At 39.9% G+C, this 16,194-nt stretch overlaps 1 protein-coding gene across 3 annotated transcripts in view; it reads left to right on the top strand.

The window, feature by feature from the left end:
* FGD6 (FYVE, RhoGEF and PH domain containing 6) overlaps positions 1–16,194 on the top strand; it is a 72,041-nt gene that overhangs the window by 37,251 nt on the left and 18,596 nt on the right. For all 3 annotated transcript variants that reach the window (XM_082051209.1, XM_082051210.1, XM_082051211.1), the window contains exons 6-13: positions 1,580–1,731; positions 2,550–2,706; positions 3,919–4,006; positions 10,194–10,244; positions 12,741–12,799; positions 12,897–12,968; positions 13,463–13,531; positions 15,152–15,235. In XM_082051209.1, the coding sequence (XP_081907335.1) occupies positions 1,580–1,731; positions 2,550–2,706; positions 3,919–4,006; positions 10,194–10,244; positions 12,741–12,799; positions 12,897–12,968; positions 13,463–13,531; positions 15,152–15,235 (732 nt within the window). The remainder of the gene's footprint in view (positions 1–1,579; positions 1,732–2,549; positions 2,707–3,918; positions 4,007–10,193; positions 10,245–12,740; positions 12,800–12,896; positions 12,969–13,462; positions 13,532–15,151; positions 15,236–16,194) is intronic.

A 16,194-nucleotide genomic window follows, 5' to 3' on the forward strand; every position in this document is an offset into this window, starting at 1 on the left:
AAAACCCATAAGATGCAGCTGGTAGTTAACCTATGTGTCACTAGACTGCACAGAGGATGTAAAATGAAACATTTCCATATGAATAGTACCATCTGTTTTTTAACTCCCTTGCATTTAATTCTCAGCCTTCCCCCATCACAACCATCGCCCTGTATCTCCTTTTTGTTTCTTGTCGTAACTCTGCCCAGTCACAGCCTTGGTGACCCAGAGGGTCACAAAGCGAGAAAGTGTGTCTGGAGCTCACACTGCCCAGAGCTGATGTAATGAGTAGAAAGGGCAGGGGAAAGTTGAGGCTTAAGTTTGAGAGACCCTAAATAGTGCCAGATGCTGGACTGCTGACATAGCTGGTAAGACCTGTAGTAGTGGACCTGGGAAGAGGGAAAGAAGTGTCTTACTCTTTTTTTCCCCAACCTGAGGGCCCCACGGATTTTCAATGACGAGTGTGGACCCTATCCACATTTAAAATATTACTCATCTTTGTACTTAGGAACATGTTTTTGTCACCTTTTTCACCATACTCGTGCACACATTATCAGGTTTCAGAGACCACAAAATACAAAAAGAGTTATTATGGATTATCTTTTTTCCACTGTTGCCCAAATTCAAGTGAGACATGACACAATGCACCACCTAATTTGTTTTTTTTTTTTTTTTTTGGTCAGTTTAGACTGTTATTTTTCAAGCAAAATGCTAAATTGCCAACCTTTTTTAAAAAAATTGTTTGCATGTGATCAGGGAAAATATCTTGTTTAAAGGATACTGAGTTTCAATATGGATACAAGCCTGGCCCTACTGACTTGTGTGGGGCCAAGATTTTAATTCTAAGTAGTTCAATGAAGACCAATAAGCCTCAGCTCTGCCCTACTGAGAGCTGATTACAGCATTAAAATGCTGCAAGAAGACCCTTAAAGTGTAAGTGGGGTTTTCCTCCTCCCTGTAAATGTTTTGAATGTTAATTTTGAACATCATTAACATTTGAAATCTCATAGTTCCCATGTGTTGTTACGGTATATTTTTGTTAGATGTTTGTTTTCCTGTATAAAGAAGAGCTGCCACACACAGTAATTTTTTGTGACTCTACAATTTTGTCCAAGAGGCACATCTTCCAAAAGGGCATTTGTAGGTGACTGAGGAAATCTAGTATGATTTTTAAATAAGATATTATTATTGTATTAACTGATGTAATATTGTTGCTTTTTGACCCAAGTATTAGCAAGAAGATACTCAAGGCTGCCAACAATCTTGCAGATAAATGATGTTCCCCCCCCCCTTAGTTTCCTTATATGTAGTACCAGCAGATTTCTGAAGGGCATTGCATAAAAATTATGAACAACTTCTATATTATGCATACAGGAGCAAGAAAGTAAAGCTCCAGTGTTAAACCAAAGGGATTAAGGCAGTCCCAGGGGAGTAAATTGAAGCTGCAGAGAAACATAACCCAGATGGTACGCGCCTTGTCTTTGGTAATAGGGAGCAGGGCCTGGAATGTCTGCAGAGAACACGCTGTTGTCTGTCTTGGTGCTTTGAAGGCTTTTGGCTGATGGGAAGGGGGGTTTCTGTCCTCTTTGTGCTCCGGCAGGATTTCCGGGATGCTGTGGCACATGCCTCTAGGCAGCTTGGGAAGCCAGTGATTGAGGACAGAATCCTGAATCAGATCCTGTACTACCTACCTCAGCTGTACGAACTCAATCGCGACCTCCTGAGGGAACTGGAAGAGCGATTATCTCACTGGTGATTATCAATAAAAGGATACCGCTGCTTTGATGTTGTTGAAATGTATCTGTGAGGCTTATGTGACGCTGTGTGACCACGGTGTGACTCTTGCTTGTGTTTCACGTGCCTTCTTAAATGACAGAATTGACTTTGAAAGTACAGAAGAGACTTTTCCATTTATATGTACTTTTTGCCATTTATATGTATCCATAAATGTCCAGAAGGCACGTCAATACATGTTTTTAGCAATCACACTTTTTTATTTAAAAATTCATTTTAAATTTGAAAGTTCTTGTCCCTGCATCGGCATGAGTGGACTGATTTAATTAGAGGACAAGGAGGCTGTCCTGAAGACCCGTTTGCATTTTAAAGGTAGTTGATATCTACTAACCAGACACAGCACTGCTTGACAGCCACAATCCCCTTGAAGTCCATTCTCAATTACACTGGTGGGTGGATCTAAATCAGCTGTACGAAGGCACTGAAATGGGTAAAGGCTGCAATCCCATGCTTGCTATTAAGGGGTGGAGGCTGCATCTTGAAGTCTGAAGATGTGTCTCCTCAGAAATCCAGCTTGTACTAAAGTGTTTGAATGGTTCAAGACCATTTAATACAGATTGTGTATTAAGTGGTTGTCATCTAACACCAAACTAGTGTGTGGAGGTGTGCCTGGTAAGATTTTTCAGAGTAGCTACTGAGATGGATGACTATCTGCTGAAATGTAAGGTTTTTGTTCAAAACATAAACTCGCACATCTTACTGTGAAAAATATGTTTTGCTGTGGGCTTAAGATATACACTATTTTTAGCTCTAATTGCTCTATTTTTTGTTTCTAGGCTTGAACATCAAAGAATTGCTGATATATTTGTTAAAAAGGGTCCCTACTTGAAGATGTATTCAACTTACATCAAAGAATTTGATAAAAATGTTGCACTATTAGATGAACAGTGTAAGAAGAACGCAGGTTTTGCTTCAGTAGTGAAAGACTTCGAGGTACTGTAGCCTTTTGTAAGATATATCCTGTTTTGTGTCTCTTTAGCAGTTGTGATCCTCTGTAAGGCTTTGCAGACTGTCCTCCAGTTTGTGGGGTTTTTGATTGTTTTGGGGTTTTTGCTGCAGTTCTGGCTTGAGACTTAGTAGGAGGTGGAAAGAAGTGAATTCAGATTTTGTGAAGTAACTAGTGATTTTGGCTACTGTGAGATATGATAAAGGATGTTGATTTTCAGAAAATGCAGCACTTGCTACAAATTATATCAAAGACACATTAACAAAATATCTAGCTGCAATTTTTAAATTTTGTTTCCTGATACTATGCTCGGATTAACTGTCCTATTTTAACTAGGCTGTTTTCTCTACCACATCATAGAGCAGTAGCTTACTCATGGGAGTGGTGTTTCATTTCAGTTGGAAACATAAAAAAGTGAATTTTCTCATCTGCGTATTACTAGAAGTTTCAAACCCAGCACATGCAGCAATTGGATGAAAGCTGATTCATGTCCCTAAGAGCATTGCCAGATTTTTTACATAACTCACTTAAAACAAATCAGAGAAGAGATGCAAGCTCCCTAACCACATCATCCACGCAAACTGTTTACCTCCTATTATTTGGGCTTCCCCTGGGGTAATCCTTGCTCAAAAAGCTACTTAGAGTGGGCAAAGGAGGAGCTTGAGGTAGTCCACAAAGCCAAGAAGAGGACAAGAGGCCTTTTTAAGGACTCAGTGTTTCAGATGCACGTTATTTTGAATGCAAACTCAGGATATTTAAGATTTGGAAGCATGGATCTCTTAATTCTGTGTTGTCTTTAGAGGTGTGGATTAATTAAAACTCTGCAGTGAGCACTGCTGTCTTCTCTGCCTTTCTGCCTGATGGACGCTGATGACGATTACAAAGCAGCATGTTGCTCTTGCCACCCGTATTTCTTTCATTTCTGGGAAGCTTTACCTCTCCTCCTCATAAGCAAAAGCACCTATTTTGAATCCACAGAGTATGAGTGCTTACTGATGTCTTTTAACACATAAATGTTGCATGCAGTGTTCCACACAGAAATGCTTCCTCTGTAGTGTGGTGTTTAACACCGTCATGGTCACACCTTTTTAAGATATCACTTACCCAATGCAATTGGTTGTTTGGTTTTAGATGTATTTTCTTTTGCTGGAACGCTTGACTACCACAGAATCATTACTTATTTTGGGTGTTTGTTTCAGATGAGCCCCCGCTGTGCCAGTCTGGCCCTCAAGCACTATCTGCTCAAGCCAGTTCAGAGGATTCCCCAGTACAGGCTCCTGTTGACAGGTACAGTCAATCTCTATTGCGGGGGCTTAAGCAGCCAGTCTTCACACGTCCCAGGAAACTTGTTTTCAGGCGCTTGTATCCATCTGTATAGTATGTTTATCTGACTTCAGGTATGTGAAGCTTTTTTAAAAACATGGCATGGGTTTAGAGGCTTTCTTTGTTAATATTGATTGCAATAAAATATACAAGCAATGTGCTAATATTCCCAATACTGTGGTGTGCTCTCTGATCTTCAATTCAGCAGTACTTACTTGGAAAACATGACACCTGTGGTGGCTTTTGTTTGTTCCCGTGGTAATAGAAGGCTGTAATTTCCTTGGAGGGTTGGAATGCGCCTGTTTTGCTTTGGGTTTTGGTTTGGTTTTGATTTTTTGAGGGTTTTTCTTTTGGTGGCAGTGGTGGTATCGTTTTTTTTGTTGCTGCATTTGGGGTTGGTTTGTTGTTAATGAAGGGAAATGGTAGTATGGAAAATTTGAGCTAGGAGAAGGAAGTGAAAGATGTCTGTGCAACTGTGAACTTCTGCATGTAGCTTCTCCATTTCTCCCCCACCCAGGTGTTTTGTCTGCAAAATCCATTCTCTTTTAAAGGTAAAACACGTTTTTAGTGTAGGTTTGCCAGTTAAGTGCGTAAGCTGTGTTACAGGGGCATTGTATGCTAGTTTGGGACTAGGAAATCTGGGCTCTATACCCTGCTCTGGCATTGACATGTTTGGGGCACCTCGAGCAAGTAATCTCCATGATGCAGTGCTTTTCTGTAAAAGGAGGGCAATGATAGAGGCTTCCTTTGTGAAGTATTTTGAAATGTGTTTGTTGTAAGCGGGGATGGCTCCTGTAAGGATTTGGAAATACTTAAGGCATTATTTTTGAAAGCCATTGCTTCTTGATGAGCAATTTAAAAATAGCCTCTGTTTATGTAGTAACTGCAAAATAAAATGCTCTGTGACCTTTTTTTTTTTGGCTCTGTAGCAGCTTGTTGGCATTTCCCCAGCAAGTACTTAGACTAGTGATGCTGTGGGAGATACAGCCCTAAGTATTATGCAGCAGTTACCAAGTTATTAATGTTGACTGTTTTCATTTTAATCATCTCATTAAAGTCACAGGTGTTGAAAAAAGGGTGAAACCTCCTTATTAAATGGACTGCTTTGTAGGGGAAAGCCTTAGTGACACTTGATAAAATCAGACCATAAAATGTCATTGGGGAGTTGCTTTATTTTAAAAGGATACTGACTTAGGGCATGGTGTAGGTGTGATACACACTCCAAAATCAGCAGAGCTTTGGATAAGTTCAAAGGTTTTAATTAAAAAGGCCGAACAGAGGATCAGGGTAGAGTAAATGCCATTGTCAATATACATAGGACAGCGAGAGATGTCAGGGGTGAATAGCATTGAAACAAAACTCAAATATTGAAGGGGATTTCCTTGTGATCATTAACTGTTGTTGTGGCTGGGACAGGCTGTTTCAGATCTGAAAAAAAACTTATTCTGTGGTGATGGGGGTTGCTGTGGGTGTCCCAGCTTTAAATACACCTGCAAATGCTTTTGACAGGAATGGGACTGCAATGCTGGCTGCTGATTTAGAAAAGTAATTTTCTCGTGTTCTATGGGAGCAGTAAAGGAGGTCACACTAAGAATTTAATTATGCCAGGGCTGGGGAGTGCTATTTTGGATCCGTTTTATTTTCAGTCTATTCAATCTGTCATGCATTTCTGTTGTCCTTGAGATTCTCCCTCTTCCATATCTCAATGGATGACCCGTCTGCTCTGTTACCTTCCAGTCGCTCTGTGTAATATTAGGGAATCTCTATGTAAACTTGTGCTGCAAAACTTGGAGGATGCACAAAATATTTGGGTCTGTTGTTGCAGTGGGTGAGGTGCAACGATGCAGCAGCTGCCGCAGCCAAAGACAAGGGGATCTGTGGGTAAGGGGCCAGTGGGTAAGAGCGGGGGAGCGAAAATAATCCAGGAAAGAAAGCTGCCAGGCATTAGTCAGCAGGGATTTCTTCCTATTTAGCCATTTTGTGTCAGTGGGACAGCTTTGTACTGGTAACCTGCTGCTACAGGGTCACATCACAAGCTTGTTGCTGTGCTTTGAAGTGGTGTTACTTTTCTGCTAACAAAAGCAGGAGCAGGTGGACTCGTAAATCAGGTAAGGAGAGGCACAGCTGAGTTGTGTTTTTGTTAAATTATACAGCTTCTCCAATCCAGCAAGACTTCCACTTCTCCACACACCATCCCTGAGCTCTATACAGCAAATATGAGATGGGTTTTGGGGGAGTTTAGAGGCCTTTGCTTTCTTCTAATAGAAAGAAATGAAGAAGTGATTTCTCTTGTCCCAAAGAACTCTGATTTGAGTAGATGCCTTGAGACTGCACAATATTAACAGGGTCTTCATTGTCATAGAATAGCTTCTCTCCTCTTTCCCAACATAAGGTGTGCAGAGTCTTTTATTACCCTTAACTCTGGGCTATAGTGAGGGGAGGCTGAGGAGGGTGAAAAATCAGCCTTTTGAGCATACTGCCCTTGGCAGATTGCAAAGAGAGTTGGCAGACTTGAGGCCAATTACATGTTGAGGAACGATTGCTTTGAGTTTAACTTGATTAAGTTAGACAACCTGAGACAAAAAGCAGTTAATGAAGCAGAAGAGAATTTCTAGCAGGAGAAGTGATAGTCACTGCCCCTCCAGCAAGAAGGAAGAGAGAATTGCTGGCTGCTGTCAGATAGAAGCAGGGCATAAGGGGGTTTCGTTCCTCACAGAAACAGTACTTGTGTGTGTTTGCATTGATTTTTGTTATCTTTTGGAGTATCTAGCAGAGTTAGGAATTTTAATTTGTAACTCCACCTTTCTAAAGGTATGCTTAAGGTCTTCCTAGTCTGAACAACTAAAGTATATTTCAGAGGGGAAAATTTTTGGCAAAGACAGCAGATACCATTCCACCTTAATATTTGACTTCTGTATTTATTTTATCTAGGAATATTTTTGCTAAGTTTTTACTGTAATGTTTTTCATGTCTGCGAAGTCCTCTTGTCCGTATAGTTTAAGCTTGTACCTCCAGAAAGCTGTAGCAGCAAGCACAGCATTTCCAGTGTGTATTCACAGAACAGATAAAAAATATCTGTCCTGGTGCTTCTCTGAAGCTGAGTTTTAGCTATGAACTGAGGTCCACTTAACAGATCTACAAGAGAGTATTAAGATGAAAATTATGTATTAATATGTACTTATCACTTTCGGGATTTTGCAGTTGCGAGTTTTATTGGCTACTTCAGTCTTTCAGTGCAAAAGCTGCCTTTTTAAATACGGAGTTTTAAATGAATGTAGTTGTGTTAAAATCTCTAATTTTCTCCTATTCACTGATGGTATGATTTAAAATGATGGAATATACCCAGCCAGAAAATGTTTTTCAGTGATGTGAAGTGGTGGTGTTTTGGGGAACATGGCCTACAGCATGAACATACCAAGAAACCATTTTTTTTCCCCAAGTTGTGTCTCTGGATTTAAGTTTTCAGTGCGATAACTTTGGATATTAAGTTGGATGTCTCCGTATACTAGAGATAGTTTCCTAGAGTGTCAGCAGTATATTTGGAGACGAGTAACTTATATCCACCTCACCTCTTGTTCCTGTCCCACAGAGGGGAGTGTGTGGCTGGCAGCTTTAAGCAGTTGGTGTTTCTGTATAAGCTGTAAGGACTTGTTCTTTATACTGGGAGCTTCCCACTGGACCCCTTTGTGCTGGCCCCGCTGAAGATCAAGTTGCGATTGTGAAGCTTTACCTTGTTTGCTTTATGGTGGAATCACACCAGTGCTTTGCCTGGGCGGGACAGCCCAGCTCTGACCTGAGAGAGCAGCAGGCAGGGCAGGAGAGGGCACCTGGTCTTGTATGTGCGACAGGTTCCTCTAGGTTAAACCAAGTCAAAAATCATAGAGTGCTTTGGGCTGGAAGGGACCTTTAAAAATAATCTAGTCCAACCCCCCTGCCATGGGCAGGGACACCTTCCACTGGACCAGATTGTTCAAAGCCCTGGGCAACCTGGCCTTGAACACTTCCAAAGATGGGGCATCCACAGGTTCTCTGGGCAGCCTACAGTGTGAATTCTTCTCAGTTCCTTTCAAAATACCTCCTGTGGAGGGTTTGTTTGTTAGGTTGTTTTTTTATTCTCTCACACCAACTTCTTACCAGTATAATCTAAAGTGAAGCAAGATGAACTTTGTTTCTAATGGAATATGTGTCCACGTAAATGCTGCACTGGAACGTCTGGTAGCTACTACAGCATGAGATCTTGAGGCACACGGAGGACGCAATATTTGTGGAGTGTAGCCAGAGAGGTTTTGGTGCCATGACATTGTCTTAAAGGATTTAATGTTGACCAGCGCCTGCTAATGATCAGACAAAGCTTCGAGGAGAGCAGAAAGCCGTGGGTGTTCTGTGACCCAGCCAGACCTCCCAGTGCTGCCTCCCCGCTTCCCTGCAGGAGACCCCACACGGTTCCTTCTGCTTCACCCCAACCTGATCCTCGTGCTTCTCCCCTGGATCCTCCCTTAGGTCTTTGCCAAAAACTAACATTTCAGTGCCAAGTATTTCTCTTTCTGTAGTTCTGTTTTTCTCAAAGCTTTCATTAACTGTGACAAGATTTCTCACTCTTCATAGCATTGCTACTGAAGAAACACGTTTCATAATTCCTTTTTTTCTTTTTCATAAGGAAAATATTACAATACACTGAGCGGTCTCTGAGGGGCATGCATGAAGCAAGACATCTTATGAAGGCAGGAACAACTGGTTCCTGATCCTTCTTGACTAAAAGGATTAATTTGGGTAGGGCAAGCATATGGGAGTTGAATTATTTCACTCCTACATGAAACATGTACAACTGCAAAGCTAAAATTGAATGCTTGCTAGGTCATATGTGATTTGGTTTTAGTAGATCTGCCAGAATCTTAATACCTTATTTAAAGGGTAATTATAAATCAGTATTTGTTGATCTTATCAATCTAACAAGTAAATTTATTTGAAAGTTTCTGATTTGGTTTCTTTCCATTTTAAGCAGTTCAAAGCTGTAGCTTGTAGATAATTGATGATTGACTTTTTACTGAAGTTGTATTTTAGTCTTTGACAGAATATTGTATTTTGTGGTGAACCAGACACTTGACCAGGGAATGGAAACCCAAGGGGATGTTTTCTTGCATAGTCATACATTTGAAGTTAATTTTAGCTAAGTAAAATAGATTTTAAAACTACCAAGACTTTAATGGATTGAGGGTGCCATCTTGTGGGTGAGGAACTAAATTTATAATTGAAACCCAAAAATACCTATTTGAACATTGGGAGGGTGAATAATACTTTTATTATTGAAAAAATATTAATCATAATAAGCTCTTCTGTAATGGACTACTTTTTTTTTTTTTTTTTCTTAACTCCTGTAGATAAGTTAGGTGCTCAGGCAAATATCTATCACTTTCAAAATTTTTTGCATCAGCTTAAATGTAAATGATTGCAAGTATATATTTATGAGAGGTGGGCCTGAGCAAACCTCGTGAAATTCAGCAAGGCCAAGTGCAAGGTCCTGCACATGGGTCAGTGCAATCTCAACCATGAATACAGGTTGGGCAGAGAAGGGATTGAGAGCAGCCCTGAGGAGAAGGACTTGGGGGTGTTGGTTGGTGAGAAGCTCAGCATGACCTGGCAACGTCCTCTTGTAGCCCAGAAAGCCAACTGTATCCTGGACTTCATCAAAAGAAGAGTGACCAGAAGGTTGAGGGAGGTGACTCAAGGCCAGGCTGGATGGGGCTTTGAGCAACCTGGTCTAGTGGAAGTTGTTCCTGCCATGGTGGGAGTGTTGGAACTAGGTGATCTCTAAGGTCCCTTCCAATCCAAACCCTTCTATGATCCTATGATTTTTCACTTGTTTGTTTTGTTCTGGAATAATATATACAACATATCATTTGTCTTTGGAGAAGGCTACTGTTTCAATAACCGTTTCTTCCCTGAGCAAGATACTGTGACATACTTTCATTGTGGAAATGCTAGTTTTCCTTTTGTTATTACTTTGACAGATTTGAAAGATTAGGTAGTAGATCTTTGTGGCATAGATCTGCCTGAAAAGCAGATTTCAAGGAAAAATGTGGGGTTCACTACTTTCTTATTCTGTTTATTTCTTTAACGATACCATCTCTATATTATTTTTTTCTTTATACAGATTATTTAAAGAATCTTGTAGAAGAATCTGCAGACTATAGGGATACTCAAGGTAAATGTCCCTTTAGATTAAAGAAATAACAGCTTATGTACATGTGATAATGTTTCTAAATTTTAAATGCATGCAACATGCCAAGCCAGTAACAGAAATGTTTTCTATTTAGTGCTAGGTTTCTCGGCAGAGGTACAGAAAGGTTGCCAATTTGTGTTTCAAAAAAGTTTTGAGCTGACAGTTGTATCAGCTCACCCTTGAGTTGAAATCAAGAGATAAGAGTGAAGCTTAAGCAGCTTAAGCAGATATTTTGGACGCTGCTATGAAAGAGCCAGTCCTTGCATCTGTAGACCTTTCATGATAGGCAATCTGGTCTACCAGCTGCTCTCCCCCAGCTCTGAGCCTTTCTGGCCTCTTCCCCTGTCTTTGTGCCAGGACAATGTTCATGTGGCAGGAGTGAACAAGATCAAGGAGCTGCTCTGCGTTATGTTTAACTTGAGGAGTTATCCAGTTTGACTTGCCACGAGTTGCAGAAACACAAGTGACTTCCACAAGTTTGCCTGCAATGTGCGGGGAAAGGAGATAAGAGGAAATGAGAAGGAATAGTTGGTGATGGAAGAGGACAGGACTGCGTGTTTCATGATAGCAGCAATGCAATGCACATTCAGACTGTTGCCTTCTTCAACATGTGTCAGCAGTACTATAAATGCTCCCAGTCAGTGTTTCCATTTTGTTTGCATGAGCCCCTGTCACTTACTTCAGCCTCTTTTGCGACATTTATGCAAGCCCATTATCTTCGGGAGGGTTGTCCAGATGTAGTTGATTGTACCGCAATAAATGAGTGCCTTCTGTGCACTGAGTCAAGTTTGCTTTCTTACAGCTTTGTCTACTGATACAATACCATAACATTTATGAGTAAAGATCCTTCCTAGGGCATTTAGACATATTTGTTTGAGTATGTTGTAAACATAAGCCAAAAATATTTTAAATAATTTTTTGAGAGAGAAAACAACTTCATCTTGCACTTCTTGTGGCCATGAACACACGAATACTTGCACCATGTTTTTCTGTAGTTGTACCTTCAACAGTATTTTTGTCTGCCTTCATACATCAAAGATAAAAGCAGAAGCTTAGCTGTAAAAATAACAGTGTTGATTTTATGAATGTAGCATGTTTGATAGCCTATCTGAAACTGGGTAAGAAAAGAAAATTAATCTTTACTCACCAAGATCTTTCTTGTAATAATTGAGCTTAATTTAGTTCTGACTTTGCTTAGTTGTTTAATTCCATTGCAGAAGAGAGGATGGAGACGACTAGGTTGGTTATGGTTAGTATTCTTGGAAAAAAATCGAAACACCACAGTTCTTCTTGATGACCTTCATTTGAATACGTTACTCTAGCTAAGTGGTATAAGAATGGGAATGCTCTTCCCTGCCAAAACCCACTTTGTTTATGGATTTTGACCCTATAAATTATTTTATGTTGTTGTTTGGGCTTGTTCAGTCTTGGCTCTATAAATAGCCCTGAGATCCCGGAATGTTTTTTTTTCCTGGAACTTTTAACATACTTTCTTTTTGAATATGAACTCAACAATAAGGGAAATATATACATTTTACAGTACTATTAATAATACTCTAATGATTATCTGGAGAAGAACTCCAAGGCTTTGCTTTTGCCTGGTTTGGTAGGCTTCTCTGTGGACTTCTAAGCAAAGGTAGTTCCTTTGTTTGAAGTATCTGACTGCACTTCAGTTACTCAGAAGGTGCTAAAAGCTTTAGAGCCTGCATTTTATCAGAGCAGTTGTTCTAGCTTTCAATTAATTGAGTCTTTTTTTGCACTTAAGTAATTTACAGGGTTTTGGATAAGATCCTTGGATGGGTTCTTTCTCATATACACTCACAGTTCAGTAATTTACATAATACTTTTATGTAACCTCTTTTTGCATATATTTTTAGCATATATTACAGTCAAGTTCCTAGCTATTAAATATCAGTACTTAATAAAATCTATAATCTTTGGTAATGCTCTGCCTTCAGAGATTTTTTTTTTCAAAGTTCGAAATTTAGAAATTTGAACTTTATACTGTTCTATTGAGGTGCAGCAAAACGAAAGGCAGAAGAAAGAAATCACAAAGATTTAGAAGGATTTTCTAGGTAGTATTCTGTGACTGGCACTGGAGGCAGTTGTGTAAGATGGAGAAAACATAATTTCTACATAGTCTCAGTTAAAATGTTGATAACTTTTATGCTGTTAGTAGAAACATTGATATTGAAGTAGTTTTTTGTGCAAGAAACTAGAATTTGTTTGTGGATTGTTTTGATTAGCTGTAGGTAATGATTGACACTGTTGGTTGAAGCAATGACTTGCTAGGGCACACTTATTAAACCATGAACCAAAGACTCTGGGACCTATGGGAAGTGCTGCTGAATGCAGTGGCTGGTCCATCAGGTCCCTTAATCTTGGCGTGGTGTGGAAGGGCGATATTGTACCTGTGCTTTACAGAATACCAATGCCAACTACTTTGTATAACCAAAGCATCATTTCTTCATCCTCCAGATGCTCTAGCTGTTGTCATAGAAGTTGCAAACCACGCCAATGATATCATGAAGCAAGGAGTAAGTATTTTGACTTATGAAGTGGGTTGATTAAATCTTAAAAATAAGTCATGGATGCAAGAGGAATTACTTACCTTTTGCTTTTTTCTTCCTGTAGGATAACTTTCAGAAACTCATGCAGATTCAGTACAGTTTAAATGGACACCATGAGATTGTACAGCCAGGAAGGGTAGGTCCTCCAGATGGCATTCAGCAGATTGCAGGAAAAGTGCAGCACAGATGATATGCAAGCAAAGTACCGAAGCTGGCATACATCGGGGAGAAAAATGGTCCATCGCTTCATTATTTGGTTCTAACAGTCAAATGAATGCTGCCTCTCCATATGTGTGGGGTTTTTATTTTCTAAACATTTATCTGACGAAAACTTACGATTTTTACAATTATTCCATGCCAGATATTGAAGGTAGGATTTTCTCTTCAAGCTTAACCTTGTTTTTGTCATGGTTTCAAATGCAACATGGAAAACTGTAATGCAGCCGTTCACACTTCCAGAGAAACATAAGGATGAACAGCCTTTCTCAGAAAGGGAACCGTGAATTCCAAAACTCCTGTGGCATTTCAAGTATAATAATAATCATTATAATAATGATGAAAAAGTCAGCTCATTTGTATGGCTTCTGCCCTGAAAAGCTAGGTGTTGAATTGCTTCTTTTAATTTTCTAGGTCTTTTTGAAAGAGGGAACATTGATGAAGCTGTCCCGGAAGGTCATGCAGCCACGAATGTTTTTTCTGGTAAGATGCCGTACATGTTGCTGTGTGCGTAACACCGGTGTAATTTTAAGTGGCTGAAACATTACACTGCAAACATAAGTAACTAATAACTTCAGGAAGTGGAAAAAATGACCAATTGTTCTACTTGCTCAGTTCTAATTTAGAGAGATCATCTGTTGCATACGCACCGATTTTAATAGAAAACCGCTTCTCACGAGAGTGTACTGTTTTGAACAATGCTCATTTGAAAATTGAGCGCTTTTATGAGAAGGCGTTATCCTTGTTAGTGCAAAAACTAAAACAGTTAGTCCATCCCACTTAGCTATGCCACATCTTAAAACCTGCAACTCCGCTGCTGCTCTTGCACCTTTCCCTCCCTCTTCCTTCTCTCCTCCCCCTGCCCGAGGCTGTTCCATCCTGCACAGGGCACTGGGCTGGAAGGGAAGTGCTGGGTTCCCTTCCTGCCTCTGCTGCTGTTTTGTTCTGGAACTTCTGTGCATCTCTGAAGTTTCTGTTTCCACTTGAACCTTTTGTTTATCTCTTCTATTTATATAGTAAAGCAACTGTTGCCCTGTGTGATTTGTGGCATTATTTGTCCACAGTCCTGGCTGAAATCTGTCTTTTAGTTACTGTAGTACAAATAAATATTTCCCTAGGCAGTCATGGGGTATATATTCTAAGCTTGCAAGTGCCTGTCTTATGCTCCAGAGATGACTTTGTATTGTATAAAACACTGAGGTAACTGCAAATGATATCAGTTTAGGTAATACTCTCAAAAATCTGATCTTCTTTGGACTTCCCAAATCAGATGTAGCTAATTTGAGTGTCTCTAGTTTGGATTATCTTTGTTCATTTGTTGGGTTTGGTTGTGTTTGTTTGTTTGTTTTGGGGGGTGGCTTTTAGACTAGTGTTTATACCTTTAGACACTTTAGCAGTGATTTTTCCATTGCTCATGTTGTGAAGTTTTAGTAAGGCTCATAAAACATTTAGTTATTTTGCAAAGAATCTCATAGCAAAAACTTATTAGACAATTCAGTTTTCTGGTCTGTGTTTATGTGCAGTAAATGAAGTTTGTATCCATGTGTTGAACAAAACAGAAAAATTAAGAAATCTAAATAGCTGTTCAGTAAGTGCACTGAATGAAGCCAAGTCTGGTTAGACAGCAAATAAACAGTAAATGCCCATTTAAACTGGTAAAATTCACATAGTACATATGGATAAGTTTGTCCTTAAAATCATAAATTACTAATCTTAATTCTGCTATCTCAAAGTTTCTGGAATTTTTGCTTTGTTTGAATGGCTAATTCTCATATCCTTTTAAAGTTGTTCATTATACAGTATAGCTGTGTACAGGAGAAATGTTTTTGTCCTTTTTTACATCTGTTTTTTGACATCCGTGCAGTGTTTACTCATGTGCCAAATGTATATTTACACAAGGAGGATATAAACAGACACCTATTGTTGTCTAAATTCATACATGAAAATGTTTCTTGGGTTCTAAGTGGAATAATAGGAAGTAGAGGATTCCCTTCTGGGACAGTTGATATCTGTGCCGTATGAGTTCTGTACTTCCAATAAAATGCATCTGAAATTATCTGTCTCTAAACAGTTTAGTCATTACAAATTGCTTCTGTATTACAGTTCAATGATGCCTTGTTGTACACTACTCCAGTTCAGTCAGGGATGTATAAACTCAACAACATGCTGTCACTGGCTGGAATGAAGGTGAGTCACTTGTTAAAATGAGTCTTTCTCCAAATCTGTTCAAACTCAGGCCTTCAATTTTTCAAAATGCTAATAAACTCTGTTTATTGTTGACAAGAGATATTAAAGATGCTTATGTTCCAGAGCAATCCTGCAGGCTTAATGTTTCTTGCATAGTATGACCTGTGGGATCACTGTCTACGTTTCCCTAAAAAACTGTTGCCCCAGGATCATCTCACCTGCATTTCATCACGTATTGTTCTACTCTGAAGTAGTCTGGGTCCTTATTTTTTGCCTTGTATTTTGTTTAGACAGCTTCACTTTTGTCTTGCAACTGCTGTTTATTGCCCACACCCAGAGATTAGGCATCTCTGCCTGATAAGCTTCTGGTGTACCAAATCTCCATGGTTTATAGAGATCTGCTAAGCATGAGGGAAAATAAGGCCTTTGTTTCTGAGTCTGTGAAAAGCATCAAAGTTGAGCCCTAAGCCCCTCTGGGTAGTGATAAGGGACTTGCACGCCATATATTGACACAGTCTCTGACGTGACAGTTAATGGGAACAACAAACTGTTGCCTCGGGAATCAAGTAGCTTGTCTCTGCTCCTGTCAGAGGAAAGCACCCAGTCCAGCTGCAGTGCACATCTGGCACCCAGGTCCAAGATTTCACAAGCGCAGCTGCAAAATCTCTTCTGCCAGTGCATGTTTTGTGGTGGCTCAAAACCACTCTTAACTTTTAAACCTCTTTTTGTTTGTAACTTGGTAGCTCAGAAGGATCAGCAGGGTAGTCCAGCCCTTGGGTTATGGGCCAGATACCTGTTTTGGGGCTCACCCCTGGGTTACATCTTGTCCTGCAGCAGCATCAGTGTCTTTTTTTGCCCTGTTGCAGGCAAAGTTTACAAGGCAATGGGCCTGGGCATGTTGAAGGACAGCTCGAGGCGTCTGACAGCTCTTGAGCTTACTTCCCCTCTACATCTCCAGT

This window comes from Streptopelia decaocto (genome assembly GCF_964273445.1).
Source record: "Streptopelia decaocto genome assembly, chromosome: 1".
Lineage (NCBI taxonomy): Eukaryota > Metazoa > Chordata > Aves > Columbiformes > Columbidae > Streptopelia > Streptopelia decaocto.